We start from the raw sequence: 17,454 nt of genomic DNA on the forward strand, positions 1-17,454 counted from the left end.
CCATTTCTATTTGGAATATTCTTGCTATTTACTGTTCATCTCTTCTTAATTAAAGTTTGAAACATTTTAGAAAAAATGCCTTTCTGTGTTCTGTTTGTTATGACAGCGCTATGAAGTTTGATGACAACATATAGATGCAGCACACAGAAGAGATTTCATCTCTAGTACAGGTGAAGAAGGAGATTCTGTACCTTTAAGAAGATACTGTATAGACACAGCCTCATTTCATGTTATTGAAACGTAAAATTAATTTGTCCACACTGTAGTAATTATAGCCCCTTAAATCATACAGATGAGTGATTGGAAATACTGAAGTGTGGAGGATATTACCCAACATTATAATGGAAACCATGGCAACATTTCACTGGCCATGGGGTGTAAATTATGGGCGACACAAAATGTTAACATTTCGACGAAAACATATTACTCACTAACGCCAAGTCATTACAGTACAACTATGGAAATGACTAATATTTCAAATTGGGTAATTTACTCAGCTAATCAGTCGAGTTCTGATTGCCAGAATAAAGTGCGTCCTTGTTGTGAGATGTAATAAGTCACCTAATAATGACTCCTCATTAAAATACTGTACATACTCACTAAAGCACATTTTTGTGTTTGCATTTCACTTTTAACCCTTGATTCATTTCAATGCTATTCCTTTTAAATACATTTATGTTAGCTGGGTGTGTTGACTTTACTTATTTACAGTCATTTCTGTGTAATTATCAGGCTCCAATTTTAAATCATTTTAATCCGAATAACCTGATTTAGAGTAGCGTCAATGCCGTCATATCCCCTTTACCCCCTCTAGTGGTTCAAACATCTGGGAAAACACCAGATGATACGTTTAAATAGTTACACATGCCCTCGGGTAGGTGTAAATCATACAATGTCACAGAATTATACTCGGTAACAGTAATTAAGCATTTCTTCATAACACACAGCTTCATTTCTTTCAATAATTGACTCGTTAAGGACAGTGTCGAAATGTGTTGCCTTCCGGCTTTAAACAAATGATTATTTTATATTAGATGATGACAGCTACTTTAGCGTAACTAACTTAGCTTGAAAAATAAATGATATATTGACTTACCCTGCTGTGCAGGAACATTGTTTTCCTGTTTGTCCTTCACGTGAGTTGTCAATACTTGTGTCTGAGTCTTGCACTGAATATCACTATTGGAAAGCAGGCAACAGGTGATGGACTCACACGCGGACAAAGATGAGGAGGAATAGCAGAAACTGTGGCAGGATTTAATAGAAATAGCTTAAAGGGCATGTGTCCAGAGGAACTGGGCTGGTATATGTAGTCTCTGGCTAATGGGGAAGTGGTAACAGGTGAGCAGGTGGTCTTGCGACTGCAGGGCTGACAGGCAATCAATAAAGGTGTTAAAGCACACAAAGGCAAGAAAGCAAAACCAGACATGACACAGGGGGAGAGTGAACTCACAAAATAAAAGGAGACACGAAAGCCGAATGAATAACAAGAAACAAGGAAGAACATAACAAACAGAAGACCCAAAATTCAGAACACTAAATCCTCTCGATACTAGATGTAGACAAGATGCAACACAGTCCAGTCTTCACATTCGTCAGAAGCCATTCTGTGGCATTGGGACTGCTGCGCTGTGCCCTCGATTTTAGTGGCGTCCTCATTCATAATAACCGACAAATGATATTGTCAATGTAGCTCTCAAATGCATGTTATCTACTTCTCTCTGATATTCCAGAACTATTATTTCCATTGGATCATCTCAAACTGACATTGTTGAAAATGCCTTTTTGACAGCGAAAGGTCAATCACATGCCAATTTGGAACACAGTATTCCGGCAGAGATCTAATTTATTTATATGATATTTCAATATGGATCAAGCTTACGACCATGTGCTACGTTGACACGGGGCTAATGTCAGCCACCAAGCTAATGAGTGTTGTAACGTTAAAGCATTACAACACAGCTCAACACGCTTATGAACTTACATTTAGTAACATTGTCTTGCCCAGTGATAACAGCGCTCAGATACTACATTAATACACCACATATCGTTAGCTACAGTAGCTGTATGTAGTCAACTCATCCAATAGTAGGTTAGCTACAGTTAGCTATAGTTAACATTACATTAGCTAACATTACTTGCAGCTATTGCATTAGAGTGAAATAACATAACATGAATAAACATGACTAAACATAAAGTGAATACAACTTTAATACATAACCTTGTCCGTGAACATGTTTTCTGCCTATTTCTGACGAGTCACGTCTGATAGGTCATTGGCGATGGTGGTTGTTTAATAATGAAGACCATGATCCCACGCTTCTTCACCACGTCATCAAAGTCTGTCCTATATTATTGTTTTGAGACCACCAGTGGCAGACATTATTATTTAAATTAGACTGTACTGTGGAATTCTTTTTTTTTTTAAACTCATCCCAACTGTGTCCACTGTGTATTTGCGGTGTGCACTGATCGAACGTCTCCTCTTCTGCCTTCTCATCGATGGAAATGAGAAGCAGCACTCATCCACTCAGGTTGACGCTGAGGGCCCCTCTTCAGCCGAGTCCTGGTGCATCAGCCAGGTCAAAGTAGAGAGTGTTTCCTCTCCTTGCTTCTTCGGCCAATCAGAGCTGCTCTTTAAGTCAAGGGATCAATTCCAGAAGCATCGGCCCTCTCAGTAAGAGCTCTTAAAGGTCTGTAAATCATGTACCAACGTCACATCACTCAGCCAACCAGTTGCCACAGTCAGCATCTATGAGAACCACTGGACCGCATGTTTTGTTACATCTCTGAGCAGCCTGCAGCAGCTGTCTGCAGCAGCTGTGTGCAGCAGCGCTCACCCCTGTTTACATCCAGCAGCCATTTCCCAAACACCTGTGAGCCAAAGACAGTGGTCCTGCCACAAGTTTAGCCAACCAACCAACCAACCACATGTCAGATGTCAGAGTCTCTGTGTGGTCGTTGATCAGGACCTAAGGAAGTGGAGTGTTCAGCGGGAAGTTGTTTGGATCACGGTTCTCGAGAATGCTGCAAGCAGCAATACCGGAGGCCAAGGAATCGGCTGAACGGGTACTGTCCAACAAGGCACAACACAATTGAAAATAGCCACTGTTAATGATTACCTACATATCCAACTGACTACTTACGCATCTAATATTCATCACAGCAAACTACCACTCCGGCATAATATCATGACGCACGTAAATCAAATGTGTAGGGAGAGGTTCAGCATGGTTACATTTGTTACCGTTGAAACATTAAAATGTTGCGTTTGTCACGTGTAAATATTCATGAAACGGGTTGTGCATTCAGAAATGTATATTTGGAGGTACATGTTCTATGTATTTGGACACATATGTAAGTGTATAACTATAAGAGCTGTTAAAGTAAAGCAAGAATAGATTAGATCTCCTTCTTGTCTTTTCCAAATTCCTCACCCACTTAGAAAAATCTCAATATATATTTTGTATGTTGCCAACTTTCCCCCTCCCTCCACGACTCCTTTGAAGCAACCTCGGAGCATCAATATTTAACCTGACATTGTCAAATTTCTAAAAAAAGAAATGATGCTGAAAGCCAGGCAGATCTTTGAAGCATGTTTGCCTGTCGACCCGCGCTGAACACATGACTGATTTCCTCTCTGGGTTTGACGACAACACAGACACACACCAGCGTGGATCACACAGTCAGAACGCACACATTGCATTCTGATGCTCTTGATCACATAGCTAATGGGGCTACTTGACATAAAGGGACTATTTATGTCCTCATTTCATTTTCTGCCGGATGCTCAGTTTGCCCTCTATCAAACTGACACAAAACACCTGCTCGTAACAGGCTCATTCTTCACTCGCTCTTTAAGAGTGAGAGTGACAAAAAGTCTCAAAACTCAAAAAAACTCAAGGTTATTCGTTTAGTTTGAAAAGGGTTTGAATACAAACACTGATCAGAAGGTATTTTCCATGACCCACGGCCTCACACAAAGTTTGAAATGAATCATTCAACAGCGCAACAGGGAAAGCCAACTTTTAGGCATGCATTTCTTATGACAGTATAACTATTTTATTGGGTCAGTCTGAGGCCGCCTTCAGAGTGCCACTTCTTTTCTAGGAGTGGATGAGTCACTCTCAAAACGTATAATTAGTGTTACAATGAGGTGTGCTTTGATCAGCAACACCGTGTGCATGAAAAGGGGACGAGGGATTTAGTTGCGAGAATGGATGAGAAGAACACTTGAAATCTACTCATCACACGCAGCACAGGTGGGGATTTGCTTCTGTACTCGTTAGACACGCCTGCACGCTCACAATTCAACAGAGGGAGGGAGGCCATGGAGGGACACATACGTACACGGGGCAGGCAAAGGTTCAGTGTCTTGACGTCTCTAAAGGAGTGGCTGCAGTGGTCATGGTGGGGACATAGACCCTCAACTTAAGGAGCCACCTCAGGAACTTCTGGATCAAGTCAAAAGTCACTTTTTGGAGATCCAAACTGAAGGACTTCTCCTGAGCGTGGCTTACCTCTGAACTCACCAAGCGCTGTTGCTGCATAGTCCATTGAGCCGCCAATGGGATGACAGTAGGAACAACTCTTGTGTTTGCAAAATGAGCCTATCCCGCAGTCACTGAGTAACAGTGTGTTTCTGGCCACCTGATGAATATAAAACCATCTTCTTCTTTTTGCCAAGAACTAACCTGTTGGCAAAGTCAAGGAGAAGTAAAGAGGGTCATAAAGTGAATTTGAATTTATCCTCTGGATCCTGAAATATTTACACATAATTTCACAGCAATCTGCGTCTGTGGATACCAGCTGATTGATTAGTGTGACAGCTGCAGGAGGCTGCAGCCATTTCTCTACTAAATAAAACCATCCACCACGATTGTCTCAAGCGTTGCATGTACTCGCACCATATCCTATCGTGTGCTGTTGCTCTAGCCGTGACAAGATGACACGCACTGCATGAAATGCCCTTTTGAGCAGCCAGAACACATTCATCCACCACACCTCCATCCCCGAGAAGGCCGATTTCCACGCACAGCCGAGCATGAGACAGATACAGTATCGGGACAAAGAACAGCTACTACATCGCAGCGGCGTGGTCGTTCCATAACATGACAGCGCTGGGAACCACAACAGGCTTGTTGAACAGGATGCTGAGCATCACGAGAGAGAAGTAACTTCAACGTGTGGAAACTTCCTCCCTGTCTTCAGTGAAGGCATCTCGAAATCCTGAGCACACAGACAAAAATAACTCTCGTTTTCTTTTCATTTACTTTTCTCCCCCAGCCTTGTTTACGCATCCACAGCTCTCGTCTGCTCAAGTCAGGACCGGAGGAGAGAGAGAGAGAGAGGAGCCCGTCGCATCGCTGTTTCCATGGCAACGGTGGGGAGGGGGGGGGGGGGGGGGGGGCAGGGGGGGGGGGGGGGGGGGGGGGGGGCAGAGGGTCTCCAAGGTCGGAGCGAGAGCACCTGGAGCCGAGCTGATGGGGGGAGCGGAGGCTCGACGCCGCCCTGGGCTGTAAGGCATGTTGTTATTGGACTTTTCATTACCGTCTCTTCCTCCTCCTGCCTGGCACTGACATGATGAATTGTCACCAGACGTGTGCCGTTAATCATCTCCGGGGTCGCACAGGCAATAAAACAAGGAGCTCTGTTCGTGCATTTGATGATGAGAAGGAGAGGAGTATGTCCCGATAAAGATGGAGCGAGAGATGTAAAAGAGAGGGGAGGAGAGAGTTTCGCTGCTGGAAAGTGGATTACATCCATTATTTAAGAGCTGCGTCCCCTCCACTGTGAGAGAGGAGAGGGAAAAAGGGAGGGTACAAACAGGGTACAAACATCTCCTTTGTGTCTCTTTGTGGATGGCAGTACGTCCTGAATGAGACCCCATTCTTACACAAGTAAATAATTGACCTAATTGTACAATTATAGGCATTTATTGAAAATAAGATCCCTTCTGTCCAACTTGCATTTTGTAGTGATTTATCAATGCCCGTGTCCTGCTGGAATGCAAGAAGCCAGATCCATAAATGTAGTTGTGTAAAAAACGCTTTCAGATCATTGCATCAAAAGCAGTGAAAGGCATCGATGCCCTGTTGAATCGCAGAGAAACTGGGCCAAAATAAAGCTCTGCTGTGTTACCGTTTGATCGTGATGCTTCATCTCTGCCTCCCATTTCCTCTTATGAGCTGCACAGATTGTGTCCATGGGGTAATCTTGAATGCATGCTTTTGAACATATGGCATCAAGTACCTAGGCATGTGTTGTAGCAACTGGAACAAACTTCATACGATGAAAGCTCAGAAATTGTTCACAGTTCTAAAGCAGACATATGTGCATGCATTGAGGGAATGTGACCGTAACAGACATTATCATACATATTAGTAATCACGCGTGCCATCTTGCACACTTAAATCTGGCAGTATCTCAAAACTGAATTCTTGGATTGGATGCAGCAGTTGCAAACGCTTGCTGTGCCTCCTCTGTCTCTGCGTCTCAGCATCAAGCACTGCCAGACAACACATTTCATTTCTCTGCAGCAGTGAATCCCTGCTGGCGTTCACAGGTCACCAGGAGTGACCACTCTGCTCTCTGCTGTTTTTCTCTCATCTCCCCCATTGTTGCCTCTGGGAGAGATTTGGGGGGGGGGGGGAAGACATACAGCCCTCCCCATCGTCATCCACATACCGCCGTCACCGTCCTGAAATAGGGTCGCAGCTTCTACGCCGTCTGTTCTCTATCAAATGAAAAATCTTTCGGCAAAGAGAGCGGATACGGGAAGAGGAGGAAGGAGTGTTGAGGACAACGGGAGAAATAGGGCAAAGAAAAGGCACCAATCAAAGTAAGCAGTGAGAGGAGGAACATTTTTTAAGACTGGTCTATCCAGGCTTTGATGTTGTGAAAGGATGTGAGCTCCGCGCTTTACTTTTCTTCAAAGACTTTATTTCCACACACACACACACTTTTGGGATGCATGAGATAACAATGTCAGCCTCTTTTGTTTGCCCAAATGAGAGCTCAGTACTCCACAGACACTTTCTACCTGTCACCCAAAATCTGCCTTGCTATGAAAGTCACCCTCCCATGTGTATTGTTCCCCTGTTGGGAACATTAATGACTTAAATCAAAATGGTTCCAATGGCTGTGAAGTAACAACAAAAAAAGAGCACACCTGTTTATTCGTTGAATATATTATTTTTATTTTAACATCATCATCGTAGTTTAACTTTTAATTTTCCCTTCATTCATTTAAAATGATCACCTCTGAATGTACACATACTGCAAACTGTCAAAAATATACAAACAAATGCAGGCTTGTGCTATAGTCTGGTCAAATGTCTAAAAAACAGTGGCACTGGGGGGAAAAGAGAGAGAGAGAGAGAGAGAGAGAGAAAGAGAGAGAATGAAGGCAGGAGAGAGAGAGAGTAAGAGAGAGAGACATTGGAACCGGTAAAGACATGCACAGCATCATTGTGAGCACCTGTTACATGATCCAGGTGCGTGGTACTTCCATGGGATCCTCGTGGAAAAGTACATACATTTCATCATCTGACAGTGCGGCACAAAACGCCCGTCACATATCAAATCAAAAACAAAATGTTGCTCGTTAATGGAACTGTTAGGCACATCATTGTTTTTTTATGGTTTTACATTTTCTGGAAAAGTCTGAGTAACTGTAAATGTAGAATGCTTAACTAAAAACAAGAAGGAAACAAAAAGGGGGGGAAATCATACAAAAGTCATTTTGGAATCACTGTCTTGTCAGTAACTCAACATTGTTACATACAGTGTGTGTGTGTGTGTTAGTGTGTCTATGTGTGTGTGTGTGTTCATAATTGGGTGCATTTCTGTAAAACTAAGTGGTGACGTGAATGAGTACTTGAGGTGTTTGTGGGTGGTGGTTTTGATTGGCTGACAGCCGTCCATTCAGATACTCAGGTCTTTGGGGTTATCCTTGTAGGTCTTCTTGGGCTCAGGCAGGGCGGACGAACGACTGCTGTCGGTCTTGAGCGTGCTGTAGTACTCCCTCACCTTGGCCGCTACAAAAAGGTCATCGTCCTCTTCGTCCTCCGAGTCGTCCCTTCTGGAGCTCCTGATCGGGGAGATGTCTCGTCCCAGGCTGCGGGCTCGGTACTGCGGCGCGGGGGAACTATCCCGTCCCAGGCTGCGGGCTCGGTACTGCGGTTCGGGGGAACTATCCCGGCTGGAGTAGCGGACATCCCTCTCCGTCCTCTCAGGTGAGCGCCCCCTCAGCAGCGAGCTGTACTTCTGGAAGGCTGAATCAGAGTCGGGGGTGCGCACTCTGGGCAAGGTGGCGTCTCTGAAGGCGTCTCTCTGGCCGCGGGAGGCCACGTCCCTCAGCAGGCTGTCCCCCTTGTAGGCTCTCTCCGTGGAGGAGGCCCTCATCAGCAGACTGTCCTCCCCGTACAGGCGCTCATCCCTGCGTAGCAGCGGCAGCGTGGCCTCCCTGTTCAGGCGGTCCAGGGTCGGGGGCTCACGGAGGACGCTGTCCTCGAGAGTGAAGTCGAGTTCAGAGGTCCTGGGTGGCTCCTTCAACACGGCCCTGTCCCCGTTGGGCTTCTCGTTGCTGCGGTCATGTCTCTGTGGGGAGGCGAAGCGGCGGTAAGGGTCTGAGGAATGGGCGTGGCGTCTGGTGGGGGAGTGGTTCCGAGAGCGGTGGGGGGACCTGTGGCGGTGCGGCGAGCGGTAGGGAGAGCGGTACGGAGAGCGGTGAGGAGAGCGGTACGGAGAGCGGCGGCGATGGTTAGAGGAGTGCTGACCGTGGCGTCTGTCGGGGGAGCGGCCGTGTCGGCGTCCGCCATGACGGTTGTCCAGGTTGTTTTCTGCACTGCGCGACCGGCCGTGCACCTTGTCAGGTGAGCGGTGGCGGCTACGGTGGTGCCCGCTGGAATGTTGGCGGTGGCCGTCACTTCGCTTGTCATCCTTCTTCTTAAACAGCTTGGTCATCTCCGTGGACTTCCTAACCTTGTGTTTTCCCTTGCTGGTTTTCTTGTTGGGGGAGCGGTGGCGGTGGTTGGAATGGTGGTGCTTGCCGGCGCCGGTCGGCGCCTTCTTGCTCCGGGATGATTGTTGGGGATCTGGTGGGTTGCTCGACTCCGATGGCGCGTTGGTCGCGGACAGGGCGCTCACTTCCGCAGCGTTTTGTAACCCTGCGGCTGGGTCTGCTGCGTTGCCGTCGTTGGCGCTGCCGTCTGTAACACAGAGTGACATACAGACGAGGGCACGGGGATCAAACATGCATCTAGACTCTCACAAAGATGTCTGCTTTCACATCAACCATGCCGAATCACTCAGACATGAAGCTGAGAACAATTTCCAAATGGAAGCCAATCGGATGTTAATGCCAGCAGAGATGGCTAGTTTGTTGGATGGCACAGCAACAGCCAATGGTAAAAAACAAACAAACATTAGTGTACTTTGCACATGAGAATAAAAGGCAGTGACAGAGAGGCAGCCAGTGCTTGAAGAGACTTGTTACCCACAACAAACCTGCTCCCAGGTCTGACCGGGGTCACCTCGCGGCTGGAACGGAGGCCGGTTACAGTCACTGTCACCGTGCTGCATGTTGATGATGCTGCTTGAGTGCACTGAGTAGCCATGCTCTTTCATGCGCTGCCATGATGCCTTAGACACTTTGTAAACGTTTAAAGCAAATAAAATGCTCACGATGAGATCCAAAAATGATTGCTGTGCTGCAGTGACAGTGTGTGCACTTTATGGGGCATTTTAGTAAGTCGAGAAGAATTAAAAGTTCAAGATAATTCTACATCAATATTGCTTTTTTTTTTTAGCTTCAGGATATTCGACTGCAGGAATATAACTACAACTGATACCATTAACAAAAAGGATGCTCTTTGATGGACTAAAGTAGCGTAAGTAGAAAGAACAAATTACCAGGCTGCATTTCACCCGTGGACGTTTCGCCCAGAGGTTAAATGCAACTGGTGCTGACATTTGCATAAAATATCCATAACAGCGGCTACGGCAGCGGCGGTACTGGCGATGTATTCGTATGTATGGAGTAGAGCATGGGGCATATGTGAGTTGAGGCCACACCACACAGAGATGAGGATGGCGAAGGAGCGAGACAGAGAAGAAGAGAGACAGGAAGTGGGAGGGAGAGCCAGACGACATTGGGAGGACAGTTACAAACCGTGGTCTGATTTTGGAGGACAGAGGCCTCCCCCATCTTGTCATTTCTCATACATGCAGTGAGATGGGGAACGACCATTCCTGAAGGAAGACAAGAGCCCAGTGCAATACGGAAGGAAAGAAAAGAGAAGAGCACAGGGTTTAGATCGCTTGGAACCAACTTGAAGGAAGAAAAGGAGAATTATTGTGTCGATTTTTCAATGAAAAAAAAGTGTTTATTTGATCATTGAGTCATTCAGGATAAAGAGACAGTCCAGGAAATTGCCCAAACCCTTCAGTGGAACCCATCAGTTACAGAGAAATGTCCTGGAACCAAGCGCGCGCGCACACACACACTCCCGACACACTAACCCACACACACCTACACATGTGGACAAAGAAGCAGCAGAAACCCAAACACCAGAAAAATAAAGACAGTGAGACTCACACCCACAAACAACAGCGCATGAAGCAGTTTCACATTGCTGACAGAAATCAAAAGAAATACTGGCGAGACTGTCAAAGGTTGTGCCAACTAAAAAGTACAAACAATGATCCAAAAATATACAAGTTCACATGATGTCATATCGGTGCAGGTTAAGACGGCACATTCTGAGCGCAAATAAAATTACATTGACAAACTTTTCAAGACTCCACTGAAAAACAAAAGTAACAAAAAGAAAAACATTTAGGATGACTCGTGACTATCAATCAAAACTGGTCAGTACGATTAAAAAAAAAACAAAGGTTCCATAAATATTATGGAAAATAGACAATAGAAGGGAGAAAAAAAAAAAAATCCAATTTACACTTTTGACAAGTTCATGCAGCAATAGACTTTTATCCATTAATATGTGGCTTTGATCATGGCTCTGTACACGGAACAAAAATACTTGTAAAAATGCCTCTATTCTTTTCATCACTGTACAAAACGTCTATAGAACTGGAGCGACTCTTTTTCGTTTTTGAATGGAGATGGGTGGCGTTCCTATCGTCACAGCTTTTCAATGACATTAACAGTGTGGGTGCAAATAAAATCCATGGATTAGTGAGTAATGTCAAGCACAGTATTGTGAGATTTTCCTCTTTAAAATAGCAACAACAACAAAAAAAAAAGCATCAGATTGCCTTTTCTTTTCAATACAGTTCTCACTTAAAACCCTTAAGAGTTCAGTAGCTTACATTCACCTTCAATAAATATCATAAATACGTTTGTGTCACGTCCTAACCAAAGCTGCGAGATGTCCCATTTTATCACGGGATGCAAAGAATCAAGGTTTCCTTTTCCTCTTAACGCTTAAATACGTGTTTAATGAGGAGTTGGAGCCCTCAATATAACAAGAAACACTGATCTTCCACTACTCTGGTCATTCAAACCTTGTAAACAGTTTCTACTTTCACGTGGCACTGAAATCAGACCCACCACCGTTCTGTAAAGTCCCAGCAGAGTGCTTTTGCTCAGTGGCCAGCAGGTGAAAAGTGACAGCGGGATGACATGGAAACTGAGAGCAGGTGACAGCAGGAGGGAGAGGGGGGGGGGGGGGGGGGGAGCAACAGCATCCAGAGGAACAACCTCCACCTCTGCTCCTCCCCCCCACACCCCCCAAAAAAGAAAAATCCCAAAGCCCAGTAGTGACCTCCACCAGAAAGAGACCCAAGACCAAGCAAGCCCTTCCCCCTCCCTGGTGGGTTTGTCCCAGGGATGGGTGAAGGGTCCTCGGAGGGCAATATAGTTCTTTCCCCTTTCGACCCACCACCGTCCACTGGGTGTCCCCTGGCTCAGGGCGTGAAGATGGGGGAGAAGGGAATGTTTTCGTAGATTGACCCACCATATTCAGGCACAGAGCCATCACCCCTCTTGAGCACCAGATGGGCGCGCCGGCCTCCACTCTTGATGAGCTCGATCGCTCGCGCGTGCTTCATGCCCTTGGTGCTCTCGCCGTTGATCTCCAAGATTTCATCGCCGACCTACAGGGAGAAAAAAACAAAAAGAAGAAGAAGAGGACCGGGAAGGGGAGGAAGAGAGGGAGGAAGCAAAAGGTGGGAGGCGGAGAGTCGTGACAAAGTTGGAGGGGAGAGGAAGTAAATGAGAGGTGGTGAAGAAGAGAGAGAGACAGCAAAAAGCCAGAAGAAGGAGAGGAGACAACAGAGCAAGGCAGAATGCAGAAAACAAGTGACAGTTGGGGGAGAACGTACATGAGAGGAAAGATGACAGGCACGAAGGTTCAAAGGGACATGATGGCAGCAGAAGGGAAGGAGAAGGGAGGACAGAATGAGGAGAAGTTACATATGGAATCCTCTGAAAGCAAAATCGCATGAAAGCCACAAAAACATGTTTTCTAAATCAACAGTTTCCAGAGAGGGCAAATCCCGTCGAAAAGCAGCAACTGTGACGTTGAGAGAGGAAAACGAGGGAGGGAGAGAGAGAGAGAGAGAGAAGAAACACTTCCCGGTTCTTTGCCTCCACGCCTCAAGTTATCCGACAGCGCTGTCAGCGCCGAGGGAATTCCTCTCTGGCAGAATATGGATCTCTCGCTGACACCTCTCTCCCCGTCACAGAGCTGCTGCTATTATTATCTCGGCTAATAAGGTGCACAAGCACAAACGTATAGAACTGTGCTAACACATGCACACCCACACAGTTCCTCAGTGTAGCATATGAACATAGACCAAAAACTCCCTTGTAGCACACATGCAAACAGCAACTGTCGACAGGCCCCCTCCTCTGCATAATGTCGTACATCACATGCCAACGCATCGATTAACCCCTCGTTGTATAGTCAATCCAGCAGCCCAGGGGACGTGCGCTGCTGACTTCAGCAGTTAATCAAAGTAAAGGTTAATTATTACATTTTCATGACAGCTTCTGTAGCATGTATGAATGCCACTTCACGAGCTAATAGAGGAACATGAATCAATTAAAATGTACATGTTTGCAGGTATGCTCCATGACTCTAACGTTTGCCTTGTGTTTTGATATTGCAGTCACACAGTGAACCGCTTGTGTGATGAAGCCTGGAGGCAGCCTCGTTTTATTCAGTGAAGCAGAGCTTGCAGTAATTGGGGGGGAGGGGGGGTACATTATGCACACGCATATATATTGATAGATAATATTATTCTGATGGCTGTAAAGTTCACTGTATCATCAGCCCCCCCCCCCCCCCCGTTAATCAACACAGTCAACTGGCTTAGACTGCACCTGAGAGTAAAGGATTATCACACCACAATCAGTACAGTAAATGAATCCCTTTGGAGACAAGTTGTTGTGCGATTAAGTCTAAAAATGTGCAGCACCGTCCAAACCCCATATGGCCAGCTTTGGTGGGTTTTTTTCAGACAAACCGAAGGATTAAGTCTTCCTCTATGTGGTGAGACTCGCTGGATTATCTGAAATGCACTGTTACTAAACGGGCAACAAGGAAGTTTTTGGAGAATCATGCAAATGTCTCTTTATGTGTTCTACAGACTTGAGGAAATGTCTTTGTTTGGTACCGTACCCCATCACACAATGTCTATCAATGAAAATGAGAATACGGAAAAAAACACATCATTCCCTCTAACATTGCAAATCATATCGCAATTGGATATAGAAGCTGACAAAATAAAGTAAAATCGACCAAAACCGTCGAGTGAACTGTCAATTTATGTGCCATAATAAGCCAAAACAGTCCAAATGGACCCCAGGAGATCTTTTGGGTGGATCCAAAGAATGCAGTTTAATATTTAATTCATTGTTTTCACTTCACGTATGACTATTGCTATCACAGTTGCATATAACCTTTATTCAAAATAAGTCCCACTGAGACTACGGTCTCATTTTCAAGGAACACAAGAAGACATAGAACATTTTTTTATATTTTAGAATTCAATAAAATATTTGAGCAGCCAATTTGTATTGCACCTGTGAGAGGCACATTCGAAAAGAAAATTCAGAGTACGGGTATTACTTCCTAGGACAAGACTGAATGTGCCACTTAAGCACAGTCTGTGGCATCTCCTATGTGACTAAACGAGGCCTAATATTTGGAAACATTGGATGATGTCTTGGTGCGTGAACGCTGTGAGCACACACAGTCCGTACCCTCATCTTTCCGTTGCGGACGGCTGCTCCTTCCTCAGCGAGCCTCAGCACGTATAGGTCCATGTTGTATTCTCTGCCTCCCCGCAGGCTGAAGCCAAAGCCTTTGTTGTCCCGCTCCAGGTCCACCGAGTAGAACTCAGCATCCTGTTGAAGAGAGACCACACACACACATACACGCACACACACACACACACACACACGGAAAGTGAGGGTGGGAAAAAGACACATTTCGCATCAAGGTTTGTGATTCAGATTTGAAGTGTGTGAGAGTGTGTGTGTGTGTGTGTGTGTCCTTTGAAGTGGGGTCCTATTTCAAGAGCATGGGACAAATGCCACCTTCAGGACAGTCACACCATCTAAAAGGTGTGCCAGGCTGTGTGTGTGTGTGTGTGTGTGTGTGTACATGCATATGCTCAGGTGGTGTAAGGATGCTGAATTATTGATGCGTTGGGCTCTGGGTGGACAAAGAGAGAGGGCACAGATAGAGAGGGAGGCCGGGCACCACAAGGACAGGCAGACAGCCACAGCAGCTCCCGTCTTCACGCTCTCCTAATCTCCTCTGCTGCGGGATCAATGCTATCTGAGCGAGCCATCTCCACACCGCCAGATTAATTCAGCAGTGAACACAGTGGGCTGAGGGGTTACTTTGAAAGCAAACAGGCTTTCCTTAATGCAGAAAGTCCGATAACGCCGGCAGGTAGACGGAAAAGGAATAATAAATAAATAACAATGCACTCTGCTTGTCCTTGGGAAGGTGGGTGACTACAGTATGTATATCGGTTGATGCGTGAAGGGACAGAGGAGGAATGGGTGCTGGAACAGCTGGATGGATGGATGAAAAGACAAATGTGGGAATGGAGCGCAGATTGCTGGGTGTTTGATGGGAGACATGAAAGGGACGGATGTGTGACTCAAGGATGACCGGAGTGTCCTTCCTTACCTGAGCTGAGACTTGTGTCGGGGGTTGAGGTGGAGGGCCCGGGGGCACTTGAAATTCATACGATTCCTGTTTTGGTTTGGTGTTGTTCCTGGGGCAGCAAGATAAAGCAGTCAGTGTCAAATGAAACCAGCGACTGAATGTGTTTCAGGCAGTTACTCATGAATTTCATCTGCATACTTCTTACACTTTCTGCTGCCTTTTTTTTTTTTTTTACAGATCTTTACATGTTTGCTCAAAACACTCAATTTCCCAAGCGTGCCCCTTTACCTGGCCTCCGGTGCAGCCTGCTGCTGAGATGTGTGAGTGGTGGTTATAGTGGCGATCTTCTCCGCATTGGTCAACAAAGACGCATTTGATGACTCTGAGGAGGGCGAGAGAGATGGCCAGTTATAACCAGTGTCAGAACCGTTCTTCCTCATGCATTGATACAAAAACATTCCTGCTGCACTGAGGACATTTTACTGACATTTGCTTTTTTTCAATACAGTGTCTAATTTAATACGTCATCATTTCAATACAAAAAAAATAAATCATTCAGCAGCTGTCAGCTACAAACCACCACCAGCTCCACCAGAATTGCACTGTCCGGTGGTTTACATCTGTGCTAGCAATCACTTTGTGTTTGTGCTTCGAAAATTGCATTTCTTTTCTCAACTGTGGACTGAAACTCCTCCCGTGTCAGCCTGTGAGCTGTCAAACAGGAAACATGCAGACTTGCAGCCTCTAGGAAGATCAAAGCTCCTGGTTATTCTGTCTTTTATCTTTACACTGGTTCAATAATTTTGTGTCATCACTGAATAACGCTGGGTTTTAATGACCAAAGCCCGCTGTCATTACATCACTCTCGCTGCATAAAGAAGCCCATCTTCTGCCATCAGCGGTATCTTTCTTGGCTATTTACAAGTATCCTTTCTTTGATTACGGATCTCCACTCTCTTCTAAGTCCCCTAATTGTTATTCTTCTCACGGCCAGTTCCCCTCTAATCTATTTATCTTCTCCACCTCCACCAGTCCCCTTAGAGCCTGTTGTCTTAACTGTTCGATTGCCCGTTGCCCAAAAGGTTCAAAGTCAACCAGTCAAGCTGCAGCGTGGGTGGGGCTAGCGTCACTTTGGACTATGTTGAGGAGAACCTTCTAGTTCTTGGAGTACCATAGCATGTATGAAACATGGACGTCGTCTCTGTGACATCACCCATAGGTTTCTCAAAGTAGGAGACTCCAACCGTCTCCATCTTGGCAGTGAGGACCTCTAAAACTGAGGTGGATCTCCGGTGGGCTACCAGCGTGACGACCGTACTGCATCCATTGGGATTTCTGGCATCAACAGCAAACCTGTGTTACATTCTCACGCGCTTTCTGTTGCTCATTTCTCACCGCCTGAAATCTGTCCCTGTAAACACTATTCGCCCCTCCATCTGCTCATTTGCACTCCTTCCGGTCTGCTGCTTCGCCATTCATCTCTCCTCCAACTGTTGTCTGACTGGAAATTAAATCGAATGAGCTCCGTTTCTCCCCGGCTTTCCGTTCCGCAAGCGAACCCACTGCCTCTTTTCTCCTCTCTCGCTTAGAAACTTAAGCGGCACAAAGAAAGAAAAAAAAAAGCACTGAGCCGTTTCTGTAATTTGTCTACGGCCCGGGCAATATGTCCTCCTGCTCCGAGTGGACAGAGTTAGAAAAAAGAGCATCACTGAGAAATTCAGGAGAGGGAATGAGAAAGAGGAGCGGGCGGGGAAAGAAAGGGAGACCAGATAAAAGAAACACACAATATACCGCAGGTTTTGCTAAAAGAAAACAATAAAAACAGGCACATCAGTTCACCTCAGTCTCCCTTCTCACACACAACATGAAGCAAAGAGGTGTGCTTGTGTCTGCACCTCCACTCTATTTTGCAGAGACATCCGCTTTGATGAAAGCATTAGCTGTTTGTGCACGCATTACTGTGCAACAGCAGGAACAGTTCCTGTTTTCCTTGTCACTGCAGTATCGAGCATCAGTCGCAAACTAAACTCCGTCTGTGTTCCCACACGGGAGAGAGGTGAGCTCGGTGGAAAGGAGCTGAACCCGACTTCACGTTGGAAGAGCCTTGTGCGATGGGATTCATTCGTGTCAGAAAGTTTAGACAGGATTGATCCACGCAGAAATAAGCGCATTCAGTCATGTGTGAACAGAGGCACACAACTTAGAAACACAAGCCACAATCTTCCCCCGTCACTCTGCCCGTCTCCGTGTCAGACGGCATCTGTTTGTTCGACACGTGCACATAAACACGAAACCGGAACTT

General features: G+C 45.8%; 1 protein-coding gene across 1 annotated transcript in view; it reads right to left on the reverse strand.

The window, feature by feature from the left end:
* Positions 1–7,062: 7,062 nt before the first annotated feature.
* Positions 7,063–17,454, reverse strand: part of magi1b (membrane associated guanylate kinase, WW and PDZ domain containing 1b) — a 117,089-nt gene continuing 106,697 nt past the window's right edge. Inside the window, 5 exon segments of the mRNA XM_079186571.1 lie at positions 7,063–9,212; positions 11,982–12,120; positions 14,234–14,377; positions 15,174–15,261; positions 15,441–15,534. Of these exon segments, the coding sequence (XP_079042697.1) occupies positions 7,927–9,212; positions 11,982–12,120; positions 14,234–14,377; positions 15,174–15,261; positions 15,441–15,534 (1,751 nt within the window). The 3' untranslated portion in view covers positions 7,063–7,926.

This window comes from Pholis gunnellus (genome assembly GCF_910591455.1).
Source record: "Pholis gunnellus genome assembly, chromosome: 3".
NCBI lineage: Eukaryota > Metazoa > Chordata > Actinopteri > Perciformes > Pholidae > Pholis > Pholis gunnellus.